This window comes from Elephantulus edwardii, unplaced genomic scaffold, assembly GCF_000299155.1.
Source record: "Elephantulus edwardii isolate Elephantulus edwardi_28Jun2011 unplaced genomic scaffold, EleEdw1.0 scaffold00223, whole genome shotgun sequence".
NCBI lineage: Eukaryota > Metazoa > Chordata > Mammalia > Macroscelidea > Macroscelididae > Elephantulus > Elephantulus edwardii.
The window spans coordinates 2,620,735-2,642,154 of NW_006399973.1; the positions used below are offsets into that span (position 1 = coordinate 2,620,735).

At 39.1% G+C, this 21,420-nt stretch overlaps 1 protein-coding gene across 2 annotated transcripts in view; it reads left to right on the forward strand.

The window, feature by feature from the left end:
- ASAP2 (ArfGAP with SH3 domain, ankyrin repeat and PH domain 2) overlaps positions 1 to 21,420 on the forward strand; it is a 304,618-nt gene that overhangs the window by 183,488 nt on the left and 99,710 nt on the right. For both annotated transcript variants that reach the window (XM_006898199.1, XM_006898198.1), the window contains exons 4-6: positions 13,646 to 13,720; positions 16,247 to 16,296; positions 20,109 to 20,238. In XM_006898199.1, coding sequence (XP_006898261.1) covers positions 13,646 to 13,720; positions 16,247 to 16,296; positions 20,109 to 20,238 — 255 coding nt within the window. The remainder of the gene's footprint in view (positions 1 to 13,645; positions 13,721 to 16,246; positions 16,297 to 20,108; positions 20,239 to 21,420) is intronic.

Here is a 21,420-nt window from a genome sequence, read left to right on the forward strand (position 1 = left end):
GTGTCAGAGGCAATGCGATTGGCACAGGATAGAGCAGGGTTTAGGGCTGTTGAACATAGCATCGCTATGAGTCGCAAGCAACTCGACGGCACATAACAACAACAACAACAACCTCTGGGATTGCAGTGTAGCTTCTTGCCACTAGGCCACCAGAGCTCCCCCTGATTCTTATTCTTGCAGAAAGAGACTCAGGTTGCCAAGGTCGAGCTGAGGCCAGAGTAAATATTTTCTAAGCTTGGATTCTTGGGGCTAATAAAATTGGGGAAAGTGTTTTCATTTCTGGTTGATGGTTTAATTAGACATTTCTGCATCATATGCATTTTAGAAGTTGTGAGTCGCATGAGTGTGCTGTTCTGTTCGTCTGTCTTGCCACTTGTGCCTCTCAGAATTGGCCCTAAGCGTACAATTACATCATTTATTCTCTAGTGGAAGAAAAGGGCAAGGGTCATTATTTTCTCTTCACTTAGAGCCAGAAAGATCAAAGACAGGCAGCCAGAGAAATAGCTTCAAAAGCAGAAACCAGGTCACCTTTACCCCCCTCCTCCTTCTGGTGTGAAAGTTGCCAGTGTGTTTTTGGCAGCTGTCTGGGTTTGATCTTTCAGTTTGTGTTAAACACTCAGGATTGGCGTGGGCTCCCCTGCCTGCCCCTTCTTAATTAAACAAAGTATCTAAGTGGCTCTCCAGCCAAAGAAATGGTTCGGGGAGCATCTGTTCCATGCGGGCCTCTCAGAGTGGGTGAGCAGCAGGGTTGGGAGAGAGAGAGTGTGTGTGTTTGTGTGTCTACTAGACTTTTGAAAGAGTCCCGCTAATAATCCAGAGGAAGCAGTCTCTTTACTTACACCGTAAATAAGTGACTGGAATGCTTTCCTTTTTAAAGTTTCTCCCTGCATTTCTGACTGACAGCTTTGTGGAGGGACACTATGGACAGTCTGTAACAGCATTCGTGCCTAAGTATTTTTGGGTGCAATTTGTGAGTCAGAACAGGTGCGTACAATTCTTACTTGTTATTTACTTTAGTGCAGCAGAGGCTTGCAACCTTTTCCATGATTGTTAAAGCTACATGTGCAGCAAATAAAAGTGCTGTGAGGAGTTCTTTACTGGTAGGGGTTGTTTCATTGGTTTCAAATTAAGGGCAAATTTACATAACATTACAGGGCTAATAGTCATTGTCCATAAGTTGGGCATTCCTAACTTGGGAATTGCTTCTGTGTGGAAGGAAATTTTAATGTAGATAGCACTTCAGATGGATCCACTTAATTTATCAGTATAAATTATCCTGGCCTGATTTTTTTTTGTCATGCACAAACCACCTTCCTCTTGAAGGCACACAGTTTTGAAATGTAGTCATATAGTGAAATGATAGGAAGAGCTCTGGCTTCCGATTTCTCAGTCCAACTTTATTTCTTCTTAGTTGTGTCATTTGGGGACCAGATGCATGACTTAAACCTCTTAAGCCTTTCTTTCTGTGTCCTTACAATGAGGATAGCAGCTTCTACTTCTTGGGATAGTTATAAAGAGTAAATGAAATCATTTAGGTGTGACACCTGGCTCTGTGCCATGGAGTGGTCGGCGCTGCCAGGCCCTTTTACCCAGCATCTGCTCCTCCAACAAGCTTCTACATGGTTGGCTGTTCTTTTAGATAAGCAGCTTTAAGAAGAAGCAATACCAGTTCTTTGAACCTGCCAGGCACTTTTCCTGCCTCAGGGCCTTTGTGTTAGCAAGTTCTCTCTGCCAGCAGTATGTTTTTAAAACTTTATTGTGTTGATAAAAATACATAACAGAATGTTTTCATTTTAAATTTTTACGTGTACAGTTTAGTGACATGAATTATATCAACCAAGTTGTGCAGCTATTAACACTATTAAAAACGTTTTCCATTGGCCCAGTGTCACTTGGGCCATTAACTCCACACTTCTTCACAGGCCTCTGAAGACCTTTGGCCTCTGTGCATTTGCCAATTCTGGATAACACATTTGGTGGAATCATAGAACATTTGTTTTTTCACACTCCCAGCTTTTCACACTGCTCTCTCTACCTCACTTCCTTGAAGATTGTTCAAATGTTATCTTATAAAAAGACCTTTCTGACCACTGTTTAAATGAGTGTCCATCCTATGATCACAGCAGCTTTATTTGTACTTTATTTACAGTGGCTCCAAACTAAAAATCACTCAGCTGTCCATCATCAGGTGGCAGGATTAACAAATGATGTTCTAGCACTACAGTGGACTCCTGTTCATCAATAAAAAGAAGGAACTTTTGATACAGGCAACACATTAATGGTTCTCAGGATAATTATACTCAATTTCAAAATAATAAAAGAAGCTAGTTGAAAAATAATACCATATTTTCCCCCCATAAGTAGCATACTCGTCTGTATGATGGGCAGCCTCCTGTGCTTAGGAAAATCATCCAGTTGAGCAACCAGGTGTCTTAACCACTGCGCCACCAGGGTTCCTTGTTTTGTAAGAAAGCCATACTGTTAGAGAGTTGGGGTTTTGGGTTTGGGTTTTTTATTTGTTTGTTTGTTTTGAGGAGCTTTGGTAGCCTGGTGGTAGGGAGTTGTGCTGCCAAGACAAAGGCACCAGTTCAAATCCACCAGCTGCTCTAAGGGAGGAAAATGAGCCATCTCCTCCTGTGTGATTTACAGCCTCTGAAAACCTGCTGGAAGGTCAACTGTGAGTTTGTCCTTACTCAGTGGCATATAACAACATTGCTGTTGAGTTAATTCCATCAACTTTTTAAATCTGTAAATCTGTGAGGAGGGAGATTGCCTGTCTTCTCCCACAGAGTAGCTAGTGGATTCGAACAGCTAAACTTTTGTTTTAGCAGCCCAGTACGTGATGCACTATGCCACAGTACGGTAGCAAATCAGGGTTTTTAAGGAAAAGCTACTTATTCCCAAAGATAATTGGACTTTAATTAAGGATTTTGAAAGAGAGCCCTACTCAACTGGGGGGAGGCAGAAGTCTATTCTTTTTTAAATCCACGAGGTTGAAGCTAGTAAGATTCTACCCAGTGATTTGTTTTGTTTTGGTTCTCTTTTCTATGAAAAACAAAGAGCTATATGATACAAGAATTCTGTGTAGGCCCTGGCGTCTAGATGGATCCCCTTAGCGACAATCATTTGGCAAAGCAGAATTACTTTTGTCAATATGACTCAAAATTGACATGAGTGCAGGGGGTATTTTGAGGGCTGGAGTTACAAACACAGTAGTTCACTTCCTGGTTTGGAACTGCAAGGGAGGGCTAGTAGTCAAACTTTGGCTGCCTTAGCAAGTGGGTGGGGACCAGTTACCTGAGTGAGACTGTGCTCCCTCTGAGCAGAATTATATAGGGGACAGGTGAGATAAAGTCTAAGTGTATGGAGCAGAGAAAGCTAGAGTCAAGAAATATTATACTTCTTCAATAGAAGATAATTAGGTAGGAGAGTATGAAAAGATAGCTAATTGAATGGCTGTATTCCTTATAATCTGTCTCCTTTTCTATCTCTGTGTGCCAGTCAACTGTGTTATTAGAGTAATAATTTTGTTCTTGATCTCTAGTAGTCTTGTCTGCCTGTCCCGTAGACTGACTAATTTCCTTTATACCTATAAGATTATAGACCTTTGATCACTTAATGACTCATCTTTATCAGACATACCCAGGTGAATTCAGGATAAACAAAATTGCCTAATTTTTTTGTTGGTATTTTGTTGTTGTTAGATGCTATCTAGTTGGCTACAATTCATAACAACACTTTGAACAGTGAATCTGAATCTTGACCTATCTTGCTCAGTCTTCATAGTCTCTCATATGTTCATTGCTGGTTAGTGCATCACTCCATCTTATTAAGGGCCTTCCCCTAGCTCTCTAATCTTCCGCCTTTGCCAGTATGATGTCTTTTTTCAAAGACTGACCCCTCCTGGCAACATGCTCAAAGCATGTCAGATCAAGTTTCACCATCTCTTGTTGGTAGGTGGCCTGATGAGTAAGGAGTTGCCTTGTTAACCTAAACGCAGGCAGTTCAAGTCCACCAACTGCACGGCAGGACAGAGATGGGCAGTCTCTTCCCATGCAGATTATAGTTTTTGAAAACTCATTGGAAGGACAGCATATAATAAATTTTTAATAGCAGTGATCATGGTTGTCACATTCATATCTTACTTGATGCTTTAAAAAGTGTTTATTCAAGGTAGGATGCATCTCACTCCCTGATTTCAAATCCTCCTACACTGCAGTGGTGGTCAAGACATTGTGGTACTCATACAATAACGACACATAGATCAATGGAATAGAATTGAGAATCCAGAAGTCATCCCATCTACCTATGGTCAAATGATATTTGACAAGGAGATGAAATTAGTTACGTGGAGAAACAACAGCCTTTTTAACAAATGGTGTTGGCAAAATTGGAAAACCATCTGTAGAAAACTCAAACAAGACCCACAACTCACACTAAACACAAAAAACAACTCAAAATTGATCAAGGACCTAGGACTAAAACCAAGGACTATAAATATAAAACTTCATTAGAGAAAAGCTTGAAAGAACCCTACAAGCACTAATCTACAACTTGAACAGTCTTCTAAATATCCTGAAAAACCTACAAAACAGGAAAGGATAGAGTAGATGAATGGGACCTCCTAAAAATCAAATCCTTGTGCACATCCAAAAACTTCTCCAACAGGATAAAAAGGGAAGCCACAGAATGGGAAGAAATATTTGGTAATGACATGTCTGATAAGGGACTTAAATCTAGAATTTATAGAGTACTCAAGTGCCATAAGATAAAGGTAAGCAATCCAATTGAAAATTGGGCACAGGATATGAACAGACACTTCACCAAAGAAGACATTCAGATGGTGTACAAACACATGAAGGAGTTTTCAAAATCCCAAGCTCTAAGAGAAATGCAAATCAAAACAACTATGAGATACCATTTCACCCCAGTAAGAATAGCAAATTCAGCAGAGCAGCAAATAAAAAATGCTGGTGAGGTTGTGGAGCAAGTAGAACCCTTATTCACTGTTGATGGGAGTGCAAAATGGTGCACTATAGAAGGCAATATGGCACTTTCTCAAAAAGTTGGAAATAGAAATACCAATTCCACTACTGGGGAATATAACCTAAAGAAACTCTAACTGCCATCCAAGTGTGTGTGTGTGTGTGTGTGTGTGTGTGTGTGTGTGTGTGTGTGTATGCATGCTCATGCTGTGTTGTTCACAATAGCAAAGAGTTGGAAACAACCTAAGTGCCCATCAACAAAGGAATGGATAGAGAATCTGTGGTATATTCACACAATGGAATATTATGCAGCACTGAAAAGGAACTCATGGACTATTATACAAAATGGGTGACCATGGAGGACATTATGCTGAGTAAAATATCTCAGTCACAAAAAGACAAATACTGCATAATATCTTTGTTATAAAACAGGACTGACATGGGGATTGGGGGAAAACTAAGAGGAGATAAATAATGTACACAATATTGAAGCAGACGAGGGAGAGAACTGTATAAAATGAATATATGATTAGGTATTACTGATATGACAAGAGTCCAGAATAAGAGCTGCATAGTAAAGTGGTCTGAGGAGGGCTGTATAACAATGAAAAAAAACCACATTTTTTCCAAAGGAAAAAAATAAATTGGAGGGTGAGGAGGCAGGGAGGAAAATGTGCAACAATGAATGAATAGAAATCCAAGTTCTTTATAAACTTTCATTAAAATATCAAATAAAAAAATTGTTTACGTGGTGTGTGTGTGTGTTTGTTTGTGCGTGTATGTGTGTGAGAAAAGTAAGACAGAATGTAAGAGAAACTTGGCTTTTAGGAAAATACTCTGGTTGAGTTACCCAGGGATCATTTAATTCTCACAGATCATAAAAATTTCATTAGTTATAATTTGAAGCTGGAGCTTTCTGAGCACAAGGGATGTGCAATAATCTTTTGGCTGTAGTTTTCATCTCTCTTGGCCAGAGCTTGAGGGTGGTTGATTCAGCTGTGGGCCAGAGGTTGCCCAGGCTACCCGACACACATAATGAGGGGCTCAGAGTCCCTCCTTCATGCTGCTGGTGCACTTTCCAAGACACAGCATCTGGGCCCCTCTGCCCTTGTTCTCTAGGCCCAGCAGACACGAGCACTCATTTCCTGTGAAATTCACCCCTGAGTCACAACACTGTGTCTGTAGCTACATGCATAAAGAATGTAAGTGCAGAGGGCAAACAGGCTAGTGTACAGGAGTGAAGAAGATTTTCCAGTAAATCCATTAATGTAGTAGAATTTATATCTATATTAACTGATTAAAAAAAAACCAAAACAAAATCGCAGACAGCTTCATTGCAATATAGCTTGCACATAAAAGTTCACTTATGTGAAGGCTATAATTCGACGATTTAATACCAAGTGTTGCAGCCATCTCCATAAGTCAGTTTTAGAACATTTACATCCCCAGTGAGGTCCTGTTTGTCCATTTATAGTTATTCCCGACTCCCACTCCCAGCCCCAGGCAACCACTAATCTACTTTCTGTCTCTATTGTAATAATATAACTGATCATTTTCTGATTAGAAAAGTAAGTTTCCTAATTTAGATCATTTGGAAAACTCTGAAAAGAGGCAGCAAATGTAGATGAGCTCCAAAATCCCCTTTGTTGATCTGGCGTCAGAGCTTTACTATTGAGCTGTTGTGTTTTCGTACCCACTCTAGAAGGAGCTCTGGTGGCTTACTGGTAAAAGGTTGTACCTCCAGCCAGAGGCACACAGCTTGCATCCGCCAGCTGCTGTGCTCTCCCCTCCGGGCCATTTGCTGCCTCTGAAAACCCGTTGGAGTCAATGATGCATCATTTCTGATTCAACAATATACAACAACAACCTATTCTAGTAGTGCACAGAGTTAGAAACTCACCTGCAAAGTGAGAGATTGGTGGTTTTAATCTGCCCAGAGATACCATGGGAGACTGGCTGAGTGATCTACTTCCAGAAGATCACAACTACTGATGGAGCACAGTTCCATTTTGAATGCATGAGGTCATCTTAAGTTGGAATTTGCTTAATGACTATCAGTGCTACTCACTAAAACACACACAAGCAAAATCTTGCTGAAGATTATCTAAAAACGACTGGAACAGTCCATTGACGGAGAGCTACCAGAAATACAAGCTGGGTTTAGAAGAGACTGTGGCACTAGAGACATTATTGCCAGTGTCAGATTGGTCTTGACTGAAAGCAGAGTACCAAAGGAATGTCTATTTGTGTTTTATTGACCATGAAAAATTATTTGACTGTGTGGATCACAATAAATTGTGGCTAACTTTGCGAATGGGAATCCCAGAACACTTGATTATGGTCATGTGAAACCTATACTCAGACTAGGAAGCAGTCCTCAGAACAGAGCAAGGAAACACTTCATGTTTTAAAATCAGAAAAAGAGTGCATCGGGGATGCACCTTATCTCCACACCTTTTCTGTATGCAGAACAGATTCAGGAAGCTGAGCTTTATGAGGAGGAATGTGGCGTCAGGATTGGAGGAAGACTCATCAACAGCCTGTTATGCAGACGATGCAACCTTGCTTGCTGAAACTGAGGAAGACCTGAAGCACTTGATGCAGAAAGTCAAAGACTGTAGTCTTCAGTATGGACTGAAGCTCAGCATTAAAAAAGACAAAGATTCTCACCATGGCATTCTCACAGTTGGCAGTACCAGGATAGAGGGAGAAGAGATTGAGGTTGTTAACAATTTCAGGTTGCTCAGCTCCACAAACAATACTCTTGGCAACAGCAGTCAGGAAATCAAAAGACAAATTGCTGTCCAGGACCTTTGATAATCAGTACTTACGATGTCAGTCTAGAGACTAAGTTGCATCTGATCCAGGCGATGGTCTTCATAAGTGCTTGCTATGTATCAGAGAGCTGGACAATGACTAAGGATGGGGAAGAAAGGATCAGTGCCTTTGAGTTGTGGTGTTGGAAAAGAGTATTAAACATACCAAGGACGACCTCCAAGAGAACAAATTGGTCTGTCGTGGAGAGGGTGAAACCGTTTTTATTTGGAGGCTAGCATTTTGAACTCTGTCTCACATACTTAGCACACATGATCAGTCCTTGGAGAAGGCCGTCATGCTTGGAGGGACAGCACAGGACAGGAAGACCCCAGATAAGATGGATTGACACAATAACTGGGGTAACGGGGGTAGGTTTGTCAGGGTCAGTGAGACTGACTCAGGGTAGAGCAGGCATCAGAGCTATTGTACATTGGGTCACTAGGAGTTGGAGGCAACTTGAAAGCACACAGCAACAATAATTGGTGTATTCCACATCATCAATACCTTTGCCCACATTTTACTGTGTTCCTTTTGCCAAGAATTTTACTATGCCACATCTTGCAAGATAAAATTCATTCTATTAATTAAAAGTCTATTTCAGATACCTCTTGCTTATCCATTTTTCTCTATGTCTAGGATAAAAGTAATTTTGTCTTCAGTGGACTTATCCTACACCAGCCTCGTGCCATCTTTGGTATCAAGTTTATTGTTATAGTCATTTTGTCACTCCGTCTTGTTAGGGTGTCTTTTTTCTCATTCTCTGACTCCCCACTATTCCCAGAGTGATGATGTCCTTTCCTAAGGACTGGCCCCTCCTGGCAACATGCTAAAAATATGAAAGATGATGTTTCACCACCCTTGCCTTTGACGAACACTCTTAGACTTCCTCCATGAAAGACTTGTGGCAGTCCGTGAAAAAATTTATTATTCTACTTCAACACCACAATTTTTAAAAAATATTTTTCATTTCTTTTCATATAATAATACCTTTACAGTATGTTTAATTCATATACGTTGTGTTTTATACAATCATTCATATACATTCTAATTTACATTTTTTATACTAGTTTATTTACAAAATTTAAATACATTCTTTTTCACACTAGCTCATTCCCATTTCCGATTACATCTGTGGAAAGAATCATTTGAGAAGTTCCATATCATCAGTGAAAATGAGACCAGGTGCTGATTTTGGAACAGACCATCAACTACTCGTATGCAAGTTCAAAGTAAAGCTAAAGAAAGCTAAATCAATCCCACAGTAATCAAAATTTGACCTTGAGTCTATCCCATCTTAATTTAAAAACCTTCTCAGGACAGATTTGAAGCCTTAAACACTAATAAGCGAAGACCAGATGAGCTGTGGGAGGATATCAAGAGTTATCATCCATGAAGAATGCAAAAAAGGCAATTACAAAGACCAAGGACGAAGAAAAGAAATGCAGGGTAGAACCTGTCAAAGACCTTAAAAAAAAAAAGAAAGAAAGAAAGAAAAACAATGTTGCAGTAGTGTAATGTGGAGGAAGCACTTCTCACTGGGGAGATTAGAAGTGCTTCATTAGGGAGATGGGAACACTGAACTGTGGGAACATGGGGAAGAATTTGAGTTGGAAGAACAAAATGAGCAAAGGCATAGAGTCAGGGAACAGCAAAATGTTTTAATTTGGCTGAATATAAAGATGAAAAATGGTGGGTGAGATTGGATTGTGGAGGGTCTCAACTTGTAAGAATAAGAAATTTAATATTTCTTGTGAATAGACAGTCTGCTGGAGGGTTTGAGTAGATAAACCTGATGGAATTGTTGGAGGGACTGGAGTGAGTGGAAACTGGAAAACACATGACAAAAAACATGGGGAAGCACTGGCCTTAGTCCACTAAAGGGGTGGTGAGTAAATCAGAGAAGAATAGGGCCATGGGAATTCTAGGAGAGGGTGTTTATACATCTTGAAAGGTGGAATCAGTACGATGAAGTGAAGTTGCATGGTGGCCAGGAACAAAGACGAGTAGAGATGACTCTTGAATACCAATGTCAACTCAAATAGCCAGGCATGGTTCTAGGACTACCAGGCAGAAATAGTCCTAGAGGAGAGGAAGGAGAGAGAGTATGGGGACAGCATGTTGGCCACAGTGCAAAAGTTCTTAGTAGGTAGATGGAAACGTATGCCTAAATATACAGGACTGTGGTAGAGATCTGCATTATTCCATTCTTATGTATTCCTGTTATCCTTTAAAGCAGAAACCCAGGTGTGTTTGCTGTCATAGATTATTCATAAGCCTGGTCTTTTATTTGTCAACATTTCATTCATTTGTAAGAAGGTGCCTTAAATGAAGTTTTTAAGTATTTAAAACTTTAACCACCCTTCCTATTAAGTCGCGGGGTATTACATTACACCTTGGAGGAATGCCAGGTACATGATAAATGTTATTTAAGCTTAGGACAAGCACTTCTCAGAAAAAGTAATTTTTTTTAAATGGCACTTTAATTGATCATTTATTTGGCAGACTTGGTAACTGATCCAGCCCTATTATATACCAAGATTTTTCAAGTAAATTTCTTTCTCTGTTTTGAAATGTAATATGCTGATAAAATTTAGAAATCCAATCCCAATCTTATATTGTCTTAAAAATCATACTTATATTTTATCTTTTACTCAGAGTAATCATATTTTTTTAAAATAAAGGAGGAAAGAAATGGGAAAAGTTCTTTTACTTAATTATAAGGATAAATGCATAGTATTCCAAAGTCCCCTTTCTTCTTGTTTGTTCGTTTACAGATTTGTAGTCTAGAATCCTATAACTCAGAGTGGCACACGTGCCCCAGGCCCTTAGCTGTCTGTGTTGCCACTTGTCCTAAGGAAACAGTCTGAGCCTGCGAAAAAGAGAAACTAGGCCTTAAGATTATTTTCCTAATTGAGATAATCTGCTAGGGTTCAGAACACTGAATCTGTACCGGAAGTGTTTTCATAACTGAGCTTTGTATTTTGTAGTTTGCTTCTATTTGAATAGCTGACTGGGATGCCACTGCCGGCCCTGAGTGTTGATTTATTTTTGCCAGTAATGTTTGAGTATGAGGGGGTAAACATATATTTTGCTTCTATTTTTCTAATCCCTGGTGACAATTTGTTAATTCATAAGTCCCTTGCCTTCTTTCTTCAGGGAGAAGAGTGAGGGGTTCCAAAATTTATTCTGCTTTCCTTTTCTCACTTAGCTCCTTTCCTCAGCAGATCACATCCCCCGTAATTTTTCTCATTTTCACTCAATATTTATTTCTGTGCCTTCACAGAAAACAGAAAGCGCCTTGAGATTTCCCTCCCTTCCCTCTCTTTTGTTTCCCCATCCTCAGGAGCTGTGTTCAGGTTAATAGCTGGAATTGGAAACTGACCTGAAGCACAGCTCTAGAGCAGTGGTTGTAGCAGTAAATTGAATGTTTTGGGGTTTTTCTTTAAATTATTTTTTTAAATTTTTATTTTATTATATTTTTGTGCGTGTACTGTCAAATCGGATCTGACTGGTACTGGAGGAGATTGCCCCTCCTTCTCCAGCAGAGTAGTGGATTCAAACTGCGCACCTCTGGGATTGCAGTGCAGCTTCTTGCCATGAATGTTTTATTTTATGCCAATATTTTAAAAATTGTTCTTTGATAAATCATTTGAAGAATTTCCCCCCTTCTTTGTCATAAAAATTACTTTGTTGTAGAAAATACCCACATCTAGACTTTTCCTTAGCTCTTTGTATTCATGTGTAAGGTAAATCATTACAAAGAATGAATAAGTCTATCACACTTGTGTTGTTCACATCTTAATTGAAGGTTAATTATTGGCAAATCCTATTTATAACATCTTTAAATAAAAAAGGAAGTTGGTCAGCAAGAAAACTACTGGACATAGTTGACCAATTAGCAGAGTGGCGGGATACAAGATCAACATCAATTGGATTTCTCTACAGTAAGAAAGAGAATACAGAATTGGAGCTAAGAAAAATAATACCCTTCACAATAACTAAGTACAAGATTAAATACTTGGGAGTAAATCTAACCAGAAGACAAAGGATTGATTCAAAGAAAATTACAAAACATTACTAAAAGAAACAAAAAGATACCTGGAGAAATGGAAGAATATACCTTGCTCATGGATAGGAAGATTCAATATTATGAAAATTACAATACTACCAAAGGCAATTTACCCATTCCATGCAATCCCAATACAAATACCAATCCCATTCTTCAACAAGATGGAAAAGGCAATCTCCAGTTTCATTTGTAATGGAAAGAGGCCCCGAATAAGCAAAGCACTCCTTAAAAATAGAAACCAGGTAGGAGGCATCTCACTCTCCAATTTCAAATCCTACTACACTGCTGTGATAGTCAAGACAGCATGGTACTGGTACAATGACAGACACATAGATCAACGGAATAGAATCAAGAACCCAGAAATCAGCCCATCTACGTATGGTCAACTTATTTTTGACAAGGAGATGAAATCAGTTGTCAAATGGTATTGGCAAAATTGGAAAGCTATATGTAAAAAACTCAAGCAAGATCCACACCTTACTCCATTCACACCAACTCAAAATGGATCAAGGACCTATGACTAAAACCAAGGACTATAAACTTCATTAGAGAAAAACTTGGAAGAACCCTGGAAGCACTAATCCACAAAATAGGAGGGGATAAAATAGATGAATGGGACCTTCTAAGAATAAAATCCCTTTACACATCCAAAAACTTCTCCAACAGGGTGAAAAGGGAAGCCACAGACTGGGAAAAAATATTTAGCAATGACATGTCTGATAAGGGACTAATATCTAAAATTTATAGAATACTCGAGTGCCACAACAAGATAAAAGTAAACAACCCAATTGAAAAATGGGCACAGGATATGAACAGATACTTCACCAAAGAATACATTCAGATGGCGAACACACACATAAAGAAGTGTTCAAAGTCCCTAGCTCTAAGAGAGATACAAATCAAAACAACTATAAGATATCATTTCACCCCAGTAAGAATAGCAAAATTCAACAGAGCAGCAAACAAAAAAATGCCTGCGAGGTTGTGGAGAAACTAGAACCCTTATTCACTGTTGTTGGCAGTGTAAAATGGTAGGCAATATGGCACTTTCTCAAAAAAGCTGCAAACAGAAATAACATTTGACCCAGCAGTTCCACCATAACTGCCACCCAAACAGATATATGCACACCTATGTTTAGTGCAGCTTTGTTCACGATAGTAAAGAGTTGGACACAACCCAAGTGCCCATCAACAAACGAATGGATAGAGAAGTTGTGGTATATTCACACAATGGAAAACTATGCTGCATTGAAAAACAAAGAACTCATGAAATGTTATACAACATGGGTGACCCTGGAAGACATTATGCTGAGTGAAATATCTGTTACAAAAGGACAAATACTGCATAGTGCCACTGTTGTAAAATGGGACTGACATCGGGGTTGGGGGAAACCTAAGAAAAAAGGGGATAAATAATATCTACTGTATTGAAACAGATGAGGGAGAGAACTATTTAAAAGGAATGTAGGATTCGGTATTATTTTCATGACAAGATTACAGAAAAAGAAATGCATAGTAAAGTGGACTGTAGACTGGATGGCAGTTGCATAACAAATAATTTTTTTTTATCCTTCAGAGAGTAAAACGAACTAGGGGAAGGGTGGGCAGGGAAGAAAATGTGTGACAGTGAATGAATGGGGGAAATTAAATGAAGAAAAAAAATAGGCTGTAAAAATATGTATATGTTGCATTAAAAATTAATAAAAATAATTTTAAAAATAAAAATTAAAAAATGAAGTTGAATAACAATATCCTTTTTATGTTTGTTTTTTAGATTCAGAATATGAACAACATAATCTCCTTTCCTTTGGACAGTTTGCTGAAGGGTGACCTAAAAGGAGTTAAAGGGGTATGATATTTAAAAATCATTATTATTGGATGACAGATTTTATGTAATGTAGAATCACAGTAATATTGGCCTATCATAGCAGGCAGCCTATAGTATTATAGTTTAATTGAGATAACAGGATGACATTTGTGCTCTCTCATTTTCCTTTGATATGTAATCTTGGCCTGGTCTTATGGCTGGCAAGTCACTGGTTAACCACGTGCAAGCATTATGAAGGAATGAACTGACTTTCTTTTTCTCTCCTCCAGAGATGTTTATTGTGTATTACAGGCCTTGCTACTTATAAACAATTAAGTTTTGAATTGATTCACAAATCTATGAGTCAGGGCAGATGGGTACATTATGCTGAGAAGTAAGTTGCTTCTGCACATCATTGGTACAAACAGGTGTGAGCTATCAAAGGGAGATGATTATGTCTGTGTTGTTAGGAGACCCGAGTTCTTTTCTTGGATCGACATGTGATTACTGTCTAGAGTAGAATCACATCTGGGCATGTCTGGATGCCCAGCCTGGCCAGTCTTGGGGATCTCTGATTTGCAGAGTACACGAGGCAAAGGTTTAGCTAGGGATCTGCTAAGACAGAACAGTGGGGCTCCGGAAGTTATGTCCTCTGAGTCAGCCAGAAGGAAGCATATTCTCAGTAGCAGGAGAACGATATGCAAATATGTGAAAGCATGACTCAACACTGATGTATCAGGCTGTTAGTGAGGTTAAAGCAATGAGTCAGGAACGATCCCAGTAGTGGGAAATGACACTTAGAAGGTGAGGTGTGCCCTATTCCTAGAGAACCTCTGTACAAAGCTCTGAAGCTTAGACTTGTAATGTCAGTGAAGAGAGACTCACCCCCACTTCCCCAAATGTATAAATAAAAGGGGGAAAAATTAGTCTCTGTATTTTAAAAAAAAGTCATGTTGAGGGGAGCTCTGGTGGTCTAGTGGCAAGAAGCTGCAACTACAATCCCAGAGGTGCACAGTTCGAATCCACCAGATGCTCTGCCGGGGAAGGAGGGGCAATCTCCTCCTGTACCAGTCAGATCTGATTTGACGCTACACGCACACAAAAATAATAAAAAAAATTAAAAAAAAATTTTTTTTTTAAAAAGGCATGTTGAAGGGAGTGTAAATAGTATGAACCATTTTATAGAATTTCTACTGGCTTAGTATTTTCTGGGCTAGTAGAGCTTATCAGAGAGTGATAGAGTGGAGTAGGGAAGCCCCAGGGAAATATGGATGACTTTTATGTTGTTTGAGGGGTAGGGTGCCTAAATCAGGATTATTTTTGTTGGAGAGATTTTTATGTTAGTTGGGAAAAGTCAATATCCCTTTCATTTGGAAAGAGATTTTGAATGCTTGGCAGATTAAATGTTATGTGTTTCTGTGTTAGTTTCAGAATAATTCTAGTACAGAGGATAGGGCGGGAGAAAGCAAGATAGGCCTTTAGTTAATCGTTATGATAACCAGAGAATGAGGACATTATGTGATTCTTTTTTTGAATGCATTTAGTACATTGTATAGTACAAATTTGAAAGAAGAGAGAGGAGAGAGGAAAACCAAAATGAAGAGAAAATGCTTACTAGTATCCTAATTAAAATCCTATTTTCATTATTCTTCATAGCATCATATATACCATCTTTTACAAATATGAATGTACCTTTCAGAACTAGTCTAGGATAAGTACTTCTTTTTTTCCTAAATTTAAATTTATTACTAATTTCAGTTAAAATTTACAGAGACTTTGGATTTCCATTCATTCATTTGTGCTCTTTTCTTCCCTCCCAACCCTCCCTCCTAGTACACTACCCTCTTGGAAAAGTAAAAGACAAATTCTTTCACTGTTTTACAAACCCTCCCCCAGGTCCACTCCACCATGTAGCCTTCGCTCTAGACTCCTGTCATGATAAAAATACCTAATCACATGTCCCTTTTAAACAGTTTTCTCCCTCATCTCTTTCAATGCAGTATACATTAGTGAACCCATCTTTCTCAGTCTCCCCCCAACCCCGATGTCAGTTGTCCTTTTGTGATTGAGGTACTTCACTCAGCATAATGTTTTCCAGGGTCACCTGTTTTGAATAATACTGCATGAGTTCCTTGTTTTTCAATGTAGCCTAGTATTCCATTGTGTGAATATACCACAGCTTCTCTATCGTTTGCTGATGGACACTTGGGTTGTTTCCAACTCCTTGCTATTGTGAATAAAGCCATGATAAACATCGGTGTGATACATCTGCTTGGATGTCAGTTATGGTCTCTTTGGGGTGGAATTGCTGGGTCAAATGGTATCTCTATTTGCAACTTTTTGAGAAAGCACCGTACTGCCTTCTACAGTGGTTGCATCATTTACACTCCCACCAACAGTGGATGTGGGTTCTAGTTTCTCCACAACCTTGCCAGCATTTGTTCCTTGCTGTTCTGTTAAATTTTGCTGTTCTGACTGGGGTGAGGTGATATCTCATAGTTGTTTTTAGGATAAGTACTTCTATCTTGCTTAGAAATTAATGATGAATTTATACCTCTCTGTTTACAGGATCTTAAAAAACCTTTTGATAAAGCTTGGAAGGACTATGAAACAAAAATGTGAGTGCTTTCATTTTAAAAACTAAATGTATGTCGTTTGGGATTTCATTTTTAAAATCAGCTTTTATTACTTCCAGCTATTATTTAAATAAACTTTAATCAAGGGAAGAATTTCCCTAAAACCATGTTGCTATAGTTTCTTAGGATGACAGATGATTCCAGTGCTGTTTATTTAAATTTAGTTGTATTAACTTCTTTAAGTTTGCTTCCCCCTTTTTGATTATGTCATAATACTTATTTTTAGGAAAATTATTCTAAGGGAGTTAAGGCTGATTTATCTCATGAGCCTCTTTTTTTTAACAACAACAACAAAAAAAACAGTTTCCCCTGTTTATTACTATTTTTGACAGTATAGTTTTTGGACTTTGTCTTCTTGGTGATTTCTAAAAACTGCCCTGTTTCTAGCTTTGTGTCTATGTTTTTCTATACCTCAGCCTCCTTGGGTTTAGAGGAAGCAAAGAGAAAACTTCAGCACACCAATATCCTTTAAATTTGATTGCTCCATCTGCCAAAAAGGAATGTAAAGAATGAGTTAGACAGTGTGAATGGAGGATTATGTGAAACACAATATATGCAAACTTTGTAATAAGTAAACCAATATTTAAAAAATAAAAGAATGGGTTAGTTGGTTCTTGGCTGTGTATACCAATCTCCATTAAGAAAGACTGCTGCTCATTGACTTTGACATTTCCACACATAATTTCTCATTTCTAGAATGGGGAGAGTTGAGCTAGCTAGATTTGCACTCATGTTCATGGAGAACGACAGCTTCAGTTATTTTAAATACCTGAGAATTAGAAAATATTTTTAAATGCCTTGTGTTTCCTTTTGTAATCATTGTGCATAAGTCAATAGTACAGAGTTACCTGGGTGGAAATAGTAGCTTTCTTATGAAGCCATTTGGTAATATGAGAAGTGTTGAGGAATGTCATGTCAATTGTACCTACAAATATTTACTTGTAAAGTTTGGGCTTGTTTTATGAGCCTTGCTTATCTTTTCAGTGGTGAAAGCTCACAAGAAATACAAATCTGTGGTGCACCTTCCATACATTTCCAATCCTGAAGCTGCTTGAATTCCTGAGTTCTGGAGTTTTCTGAATGGTATATACATTCATATATAAACAGAAGGAGTGTGAAAGTAAAATACCTTGAAGGTGTCAGCCCAGAGAGGCTCTGAACCTACTATCATTGGGCCTTTTCCCACCTGTTGTTGTTGAGTGCTGTCAAGTCAGAACCGACTCGTAGCTGACCCTCCAGTGAGTTTTCAAAAGCAGTAAATCACATAGGAGGAGATGGCCCATCCTTCTCCAGCAGAGCAGCTGGTGGATTTGGACTCTGTGCCTTTGAGCTTTCAGCAAAGCTTACCATGTTGCTGTTAGATGCCGTTGAGTATATGACTCATAGAGACCCTGTGAATAGCAGATCCAAATTCTGCTCTGTTCTTTGCCATCCCCACAATCTCTGATACACTGGAGCTCATTATTGCAGTCACTGTGTCAGTCCACCTGGTTGAGGGTCTTTTTCTCTTTCGCCATCCTTCCACCTTCTCAAGCGTGATGTCCCTCTCCAGCAAATAGCCTCTCCTAGCCACATGCACAAAGTAGAGAGACAAAGTTATATCATCTTTGTCATCAAGGAGCACTCTGGCTGTACCTTCTCCAAGATGTACCTGTTTGTTCTTTTAGCACTCTTCTCTAGCACCACAGTTCAAAGGCATAAATTCTTCTTCTGTCATCCTTATTCACTGTCCAGCTCACAGCAGCATAACAAGTGTATGTATATGCACCACACACAGAGACAGAGAAATTAAATATATAGGGGGGGAAGCACCATTTCTACTTTACACGTGGGAAATCTAGACTTGGTGGTTTACTTCTGGTCAAACAATAAGAATAATTAAGCAAGGGCTAGGTAATATGTTTTTCACTTTCATTCAGTTGTTCTTACTACCACCCTTAAGTGCCTTAAATGGAATGACTTTGTGCATTACTGGAAGAAAGGAATACATACATTTATGAAGATTGCCTGAAAGACTCCTCTGGATATGGAAAGAAAAGATTTGATTAAAAAATGAGGTAAAATTCTGTCAAGTCAAGATAGGCATAGATAGGACTGAGAACGAATCTCACAAAATCCTAGAATGTAAATGAAAATGAAGCTGTACATTTTAAAACTTGGAATAATTCTATGATTAATAAAGGCAGTAATTCCACCCCCCACCCCCACTAATGTGTGAGATTCATTTATCCCATTAGGTCTTAATGTTATATAACAAATGTTTATGATGCCTTGAAAACTCCTGGGCAGTAATTCCTTACCTGATGATTAAGAAAAATTACCAATGTCTGGATGGTGCCTTAGTCACTTTGAGGTGGTGCCAGGGGAACTTTGAGTTATATAATTATAGCCCCCAGGATTTCACAATCCCTCCAGACACAGTTCTTCTCTGATGCATTAACTGATTTTTCCAACAGCTCTATCTAATAAACAATTGTTTACGTATATTCCAATTTTCTCACTTGCTCTTTAGATTGACTACTCTGTGCCCAGCACAGCACTTTGCTCCATGCTAAAGTAACACAGATAAGAAACTATATTTCTTACCTTCTCTAAAACACTCCACACCCGTAATAGGAAACTATGGAACTCCTAAATGCCCATTTCATTGTTAAACAACTTTTGAAAGAAAATGCTACCTTAAGTGTTCTAATGTCTCCCTTGAGGTGCTGTAGAAAACACCTTCTCTCTTTTCTTCATGGTAGCCCTTTACATTTTTTCACTGCTCTCGTTTAGTCTTTGTTTTCTTCAAAATAAAAATGCTTGGTTATTTTAAACCTTTATTAGCTGAAATGATTTTATAGCTCCTTCGCACCCTCGTCACTCTTCTTTGGACATGCTAAAAAAAAGAGAAAGTGAATTTACAGCCATTAAGTTTATTCTGACTCACAGCAATCTCGTCGGACCACCCCAGAAGGTTTCTGAAGTTGTAATCTTTACAGAGGCAGACTGCCTTATCTTTCTATCACGAGTATCCTGTGGCTTCTTAGCCACCAGTCATGTGGTTCATAGCCAAATGCTTTAATGACAGCAACACTAGATCTCCTTGGACATGCTCTGTTTGTAACTTGAATTGTACACTTGGCATTTTGTAGCGCAAAGTGAAGAGCAGTTTCAATAATGAAGAGTTGTTTCATCTCCTCGTGTGCCAACCCAAAGGCAGTGCCCCTGGGGGTTAGAATCCACCAGCTCCTCCTGGGGAGAGAGGTGGGCAATCTCCTCCATGTGAATTACAGCCTTTGAAATGCTACTGGAGGATCAGCTAAGAATCATCCCAACTTGCTATCAATCAGTTGTTGAAAGTGAGGAGAATTGGCTTAGGTCAAGTCAGGAAGACTGGCATTCTTTCCCTCAGTGAAGAGAAAGGAAATGAAGAAAGAAGAACGGGAGAAAGTATTGGAAGAGAAATAGTTGATAGAGAATCATTCTTGCCTGAGCAATTCCCTTTGCACTAGAATGTTGTTGCTGAGAAAGATCTTTAAGGCATGCTACCTCCTCTGACCCTGTGGAAACACTGCTGGTGCAGAGTCTGGCACAAAGTGTGAATGCCTCAGAAAAGTTTGTTGAGTAAGTGGTAGAAAGACTGGTTTTGATACTTTTATGACTACATTTTCCTTTCAAGTAAGCTAGGAGGCTGTCCCGCTTAAAAATGCCTGGTGAGCATTTGTCCCAGCAGGATCTGCAGTAGTTTGGCTTCACAGCTGTCCAGTCTGCCCAAAGGCATCGTGATTTATCCTCGCTCTTTTCTCACTTAGAACCAAAATAGAAAAGGAGAAAAAAGAACATGCCAAACTCCACGGAATGATTCGTACCGAAATAAGTGGGGCCGAAATTGCTGAGGAAATGGAAAAGGAGAGGAGGTTCTTCCAGCTACAGATGTGCGAGGTAAGATGCTGGGAAGTCACAGAGCCTTGCCAGGTGTATAAAAGGGAACAGAAGCACCGGGACACAGTGTGCTTGGATTTTTATTAGTCATGTAAATGAAAGCAGCATATTTATTATTAGACTCCATTTGCTCCCATATTGGCATCTTATTTTACTAAGGGAACTTTCATTTTCTGGAGATGGGGTTAGGTCAGTTTAACACCAGAGTTGCTTTATTTTTAATTTAAGAGAAAATTTAAATGTGAAGAATGCCCTTTCTGACTATACATACAATTACACCCACCACCTCCCGCTAGGCCATAACTAAAAGTACTCTTCAGCTTGCTTTTTGTTGAGATATCTGGATGTCCATTATGTCAATAGAGTAAGTGAGCTAGGTAGGGATAAGGAGACCTCTCGAGTCAGAACCGACTCCTAGCTGACCTCGCAGCAGGTTTTCAGAGGCTGTAAATTGCATGGGAAGAGATTACATGTCTTTCTCCAAAGGAGCAGCTGGCGGATTCTAACTACTTGCCTTTGAGTTGGCGGAACAACTCCCTATCCCTGTTCTACCAGGGCTCCCTGTGGGAGAGAGAAGCCAGCTGGGGGAAAAAAAAGTAATTCCAGCCCAAGAGATGACAGTTCATTTGATTCTCTGTACTTAAGATGTGAGATCGAATTACAGGATACGCTGCCTGTCTTTTTGAAGTGTTCCCCACCAGATTTCATTTGCTCAGTTGTGAGGTTATCGTCAAGGTCAAGAGGCCCAAGTACCTTAAGTGGCCCACTCTTCATAACTGAGCCCTTTGCTTTTGGAAGTGAGAATTGACAGGACATCCTGACCTTTGTAGAGAGTACTTTTTTGCTTCCTGCACAGGACGGGGGAAATGTCAGAGACCACCAAGTCAGATATGCCTACGTATAGATCTGTCCATGAAATCAACCTGAGGGCTCACTGCTGTTGGCAGGACCAATGGAGCACCTTCGCTTGATGGACTATATATTCCCTCTTAGGGCATTGCAAACTTATTTTATATATTTATTTAAAGTTGATAAAATGTGTGAATGATGCTTGTGATGAATGTTGAAAAGTTTCAACCAGTTCTTGATTTCCTGCTTAAATGACAAAGCTAATCTGGAAAACATTTCTCTTTGATTTTAAAACCTTGCTGTCTGTCAGATACTCCTCTAAATCTGAACATT